This window comes from Primulina huaijiensis, chromosome 8 (genome assembly GCF_012295235.1).
Source record: "Primulina huaijiensis isolate GDHJ02 chromosome 8, ASM1229523v2, whole genome shotgun sequence".
Taxonomy (NCBI): domain Eukaryota; kingdom Viridiplantae; phylum Streptophyta; class Magnoliopsida; order Lamiales; family Gesneriaceae; genus Primulina; species Primulina huaijiensis.
In genome coordinates, this window is record NC_133313.1 from 16,021,892 (window position 1) to 16,027,891 (window position 6,000).

The following is a 6,000-nucleotide window of genomic DNA, read 5'->3' on the forward strand; positions in this document are numbered from 1 at the left end:
TCGGTGGTTTTTCGACAAGGCAAACAAGATTCATTCGAAACTTTCTAGGAATTTTGCAAGGCTCTCGAAACCTGTTTCTTTTGAAAAGAAAAATTCCGCTTATAATATTGAGTCGATTTTTCGTGTTCTATCTCTACGCAAAATGTCTTCTAATTTTCTAGTGCAAGTTAGAAGATGAATAATTAATCCGGTCATGGACCTGATTCGGAGATCGAAGAAAGTTCGTAGTAATTTACAACAAGAGCTACGTCCGCTAATACCGGTGTAGTTGGAGCCAAGTGAAATTATTCACCAAAAGTATAATTCTTTAACATCCTATGAATGTTCAATTTAAACCATACGAGTGCTCAAAATATCTTGAATGTCAAGATCTAAAATTTAAAACTTCCGCTGCGTTTGGGCACGAGAAAACCGAGATCCAACACAATTGTATATTTATTTACTTATATATATACTTATTATTTATTTAGAATTAAATAAAACCTAAATCAAGCCTTTCGAACTCGAGTAACTCGATATATTTTTAATCCCGAGCTTGAAAATTAATATTCGATCAAGTCGAGCTCGAACGATATGATACTCAAGATCGAATCGATTGCACCCTAGTTTGAAATATAGATTATGATACGTATTTTTGAAAAATCATTGACGAACATAATAATGTGATACTAATGTATTTAAAATATTATGACAATACAAATTATGTTCGAGGTGATGAGCTTTTAATTTTTATTTTTTTTAAAAAATAACTATATTTTAAAAAATACATATATTATTCCGCCTAGGTTGATTTTGAGCTGCCTAAGCTCCCAATTTTTGCATCAACACCTAGAGATACCGCCTTGTAAAAATCAAGACAGTGAACGACGGTCTGCCGCCTAGACAACGTCGTCTTTAGAAAACTGATGTAGATGGATGTCAAAATCCAAAACTAAAATCCAGTCAAGTATCTATATCTAAATTTAAGAATAATGATATTTACACTCTATTTTATGTGTAAAATTCATTCTCAAGTGGAATACAAATAACAAAAAATTAGAGTGTAAATAACAACACTATAAATTTAATATATTCATCCTAACAGAATTTATCTTTCGATATGATGAAAAAAAAAATCAAGTCTACATTTGAATAGAAAATTTTTTATTTCAAAATCATATATGAAATGAATCTAATAATGGATAACTAAAATACTTAATTTGAAAAAATTGTCCTTTTGGATGGCATATCAAACCATCATTTTTCGAAGAGTAGGTATCTTGTGAGACAGTCTCGCGAATCTTTATTTGTGAAACGAGTCAACCCTATCGATATTCACAATAAAAAATAATACTCTTAGAATAAAAAATAATATTTTTTCATTGATGACCCAAATATGAGATTCGTCTCACAAAATACGATTCGTGAGACTGTCTCACACAAATTTTAGTTTTTAAAGAATATATAATTTAATTCTATTAAAGATTCTTTATTGTGTGTGACACATTAGAACTTAAACTATCCTATCAATTATTTGAATATTAAAAATTATATATTTTGCCATGCGGAAACAAATGGAACAGCCTAAAAGAATACTTTTCATGAACTTATTTACTAAAAACCATTTGGCTAGCAAACTCTGTCCTGCACGTAAAAGCAATACAACTTTGAGAAACAAGATCCGAATACATGGGAACGAGCTGCCATTAGAGCCAAGAATTTCGTGTCGGGAGGTGAATCGAGAACTTGAGAAATTTAGGGAACGCGTCATCATTTTGTTTTATGTTTTAATACACGATAATATATAAATCTTGAAAACAAAGTAAAAGAAGTGTGAGGGCGATAGCCCCGAGCTCGCTCCGACATGGAACACCCCTCTAGATTTACAAAAACTGCATATTCTATGTGTAGTTTATCTAACTGTATCAGCCTCTCATGAAAAATTCAGGAATAAATAAATCAGAATACAAAGTAATACCTAGTAGGTGGCTTAATGCTTGAGCCAGTAGTTTCTTAACTGAGACATGTGCAAAAGTATCTCCTCTCTTCCTTGGTTTGTGACACTACTTGTCATGATCCAAGGTGGTGATGTCCGGAAAAAGTTGCGTATCAGTTCCTGAAACTATTGAATGTTTTCTTCAGGTCGTCTCCCTCCATTCCTTTTCTTTTTCCGTTTGTCGCATTTCGTGAATATTAAAGTCATAGGAATCTGGAAAAAGAAGTGAACAAAATCTAGACATCACAACTTTCTTGAGCCTGCTACAGCCTCTTTATCAAATTAACTAGCAGTTTTACTTGTTAATAAAGATGATCCTTAAACATGTGAAGACTACCAATGCATAAACGTGAAAAATTATAGATCAATTTGAAAACTTTTTCTGCAGAGATAACCATCCATTCAAGCATTTCAATTAGTTAGCTACATTTGATCTTTACATTTTTTGCAGCACTGACTGAATATTCATCTACATGACTTAAAAAAGGCATTCATCGAACTCTTGGCAAGTACCCAATTAGTATAACGTTAGTCATAACACCAAGTATGGCGTAAAGCATTCCATAAAGCCACAAAAAAAGGGTAACAGAAAATGGCGAGAAGCATTCGCCCATAAAAGAAAATGAATATTGTTTTGTATTCCCATTCAGAAGTAAAAGTAGAAACTAAAAACCTGATTTTGTCCCAACCAACTAGCATATTCGAGATCAATCTTTTTTGTGGGAATGCTGGCATCGATCAGAAGGAAAACCGAGACAAGCGTAGGCCGGTTGAGAAAGTAATCCTTGGTGAATCTGTCCCAGTCTGTTCGAATCTCATGTGGAGCAGCTGCGTACCTATTCAAGAACAAAAACTAGCCATCGTCACAGGTACCAACAAATTGTGCAATTTACTTCGTTGCTACGTGGAACAGAATGGTGAAAACTTCATAGTATCACTAAACAAATCGGTTTTACCTTTATTTCCATTTTCGTAAATTTCATTTCATGGAAGTTGATATTAGACACAAATATGAGAGAGAAATGAGGGAAAAAGAATATTCCATAAAGGAAATCTTCCGGTTTTTCATGGTTCAAACAATCATTTCAACACCATATACTAGAATAGTGTATGAACGTGTTAGCTTAACATATTCGAATCTTCTGCTATAAATGGTGCTAAAGCTAGCATTTGCTTGCCATGAGTTCTATATCTTAGTTATTAAAATTATAAGGTGCATAGATAATTATATCCTAAGTGGAAGGCACGGCTATGCTTGATTGAAATGATTAATGTGTACTTCACAAGACATTACGTAACAATAAAATCTATCATCCACGCAATGAAAGCACGCTTAAAAGGTTTCATGAACTTAAGAAATGCACCAAGGATGAAACTCATGGTCATGGTGTGCGCTTCATCGAAGTAGTGGGCCTTTGCTTGGGTAGAGGAGCAAGGGCTGTTTTACTAAACCTTGAACATGGATGCATGGCATGTAAACTTTTAATAATTATGTTCTTCAACCAGTTTCTGGGGGCACATGTTGAACATCCAAAAATATAGAAATAAAGCATGGATGCAGCAGATAATTTGAAATGCCTCACAATGTAGCAAACTAGGCAGCTTTGATGTTAAAAGTACAATTATGGTGTTCATTTATGTTAAGAAATGAGCAGGTCCATTTGAACTACTGTCTCACAATTGTTTACTTGTATATCTAACCGACTCTTTTTTTTTTAATGCCAATCACATTCGAGAACCCAATAAAATGAGTGAAAATCAAGAAAGTTAAGTTGATACCCATAGCCCGGCAAATCGACGAGGTACCAGCTATCATTAATACGAAAATGGTTGATGCATTGTGTCTTACCTACAAATGGAAACATGATAATATAATTACTTTCGAAACATGATTTTATGCATGAAAAGCTAAAAAAATTCTTGTGCTTTGAATCGTTCAAGATAAATATTTTCTATCATCTTATGCAGGAAATTCAACGTGTCGCTCCTTTTTGCATCACAAAATAGACAAACTCAATGTCTTCTCTGACAAAAAAATTGAACTCACCATCTCCACAAACCCAAGTCACCTAATCCTGTTTAGCTTCCAAAAAAATTAATAAAAAAGAACACTCCTAAACAGGCCATCAGTGTTCGATGAAGCAATATATGTCTATCACGCCACAAAATGAAAATTTTTATGGTACGACTTACACATAAGCTTCCCATAGCTATAGTACTATCTGTTATAAGTTCATTTGATCTCACATTCAATCACTCTTGACCACCATCTATAAGCATAAAATAACAAATCCCTCTATTTGGCAATTCATAAAACCTGGTCCATAGATGTTTAATGCACCTTTTTTATCTCTGGTACCAGAGGCTCTTCTTCACTCTGGAGTGCTCAGCACCGACGGGTACTTTTATAAGTTATTTCTTCCAAATAATCCATTAATCCGAATATTACCTGATTTTCTTATTTTGATTCTGACAATATTTAATATCCTCTGGGAATTATCAAAGAAGAGGAAGCAGTATAACCAACAAGCAGCATAACCAATAAACTAGCCACACACAATTACCCAAAAAAGTGTTTGTAATGCTATTAGGCACCGTTTGGCTTATGCCATGGACGAAAAATGATGAATAATACTGGAATGATAATTAACATTTGTAGAACTTGAGTCGTTCGATTTGTTTGGTACGAAACAAAGATCTGTAATGCATTATCCTTGGCATCAGACCGTGCCTCAAATTCTTCCAAGAAAAACATTTCTACCGATCACATATCCATAAAAAAATCATATGCAGCAGAAGTCAAACGGCAGCGAACCTCCCCTTGAGTTGAAAAAAATAAGAAATAAACATTATGATAGGCCAAGTTACTCATTCCAACCGATTGAAACCAAGCATAATATCTGCCTAAAAAGCCACATCAAAATGATGTCTGACTAACTAGTTCTGTCTAGAACACGCACTACACTGATACAAAATGAAAATACCAGGCTTCTTGGAAGTGAGGGCGAGCCGCTTCCGCCTAACGAGCGAGTTAAGAAGCGAGGATTTCCCCACATTAGACCTGCCCACGAGCGCGAATTCCGGAATCCCATCGGATGGACAGTCCTCAGTTGTTACACTGCTCTTCACAAACTCCGAATTCACAACCTCAGCACCATCGCCTGCCGCATACTTACTCAACACGATGTTGGAGCCCTTCAAGATTCTCGAGCCAAAGCTCGAGATTTCGAGAGACGAAACGTCTGTATCCGGCGGCACAAAGAGGGTTTCAAGAGAAAGCGGCGAACTTTCTTGGGCCTGCGACGGAGCAGCGATTGTTGCGGAGAAATGGGAGATGGAAGCAGGTATGGGTTTGGATACGAGGGTTGAGGTGATTAAGAGAAGCCTTCTGGGTTTGGGACAAGTGAAATGAGAGATGAAGTGAATTCTTGGAAGTTGATGACTTAGAATCATCTCTAAGCTATGGCGTTTTCACGTTCAGTGTGTGCGTCGCTGTGGATGGGAGTGAGTGCAGATACTGTCTGAGATTTGGGCTTTGGGATATTGTTTTGTTTGTTTAATTGTTTTCGAAATCTTGACGTCATAATTTACACACGGCCACGGGCCGGATTCGGTCTGACTCCGAGTTGGAGACCCTTAACCGGGTCGCACGTGGTCGGCTATGGTTCGGTGTGATCTTTTTATTTTTAAAAATATATTTTTTAAAAAAATTAAAAACATTTAAAGAATAAAAAAATAAATTTTAAAAAGAAAGCTAGCACAATTAAACTTATAAAAACTCTATCAAATATTTCATTATCTCAATAAAAAATTTATTACATTTTTTCAATAAAAAAATCTATTTTATTTCTTTAATAAAAATTCTATTACATCTCAACTTTCAATATATTATATAAAAATATATATTACTGTTTAGCTCAATTAATTGGCTAATGACCCAACTTGTCTAGGGGGCAGTTTGTTTAACCACAATCCTTGAAACCAACGAGCCACAGCCAAATGGATAAAATCATATAGTTCCAAGC

The 6,000-nt window shown here is 35.0% G+C and overlaps 1 protein-coding gene across 1 annotated transcript; it reads right to left on the reverse strand.

The window, feature by feature from the left end:
* Nucleotides 1–1,751: 1,751 nt before the first annotated feature.
* Nucleotides 1,752–5,532, reverse strand: LOC140983492 (GTP-binding protein At2g22870-like). Its single transcript, XM_073450567.1, has 4 exons — nt 4,960–5,532; nt 3,755–3,824; nt 2,649–2,811; nt 1,752–2,188 (listed from the first exon to the last, which is right to left on the reverse strand). The coding sequence occupies exons 1-4, from the start codon at nt 5,426–5,428 to the stop codon at nt 2,102–2,104; spliced, it is 789 nt and encodes a 262-aa protein (XP_073306668.1). The 5' UTR covers nt 5,429–5,532; the 3' UTR covers nt 1,752–2,101.
* Nucleotides 5,533–6,000: the final 468 nt, after the last annotated feature.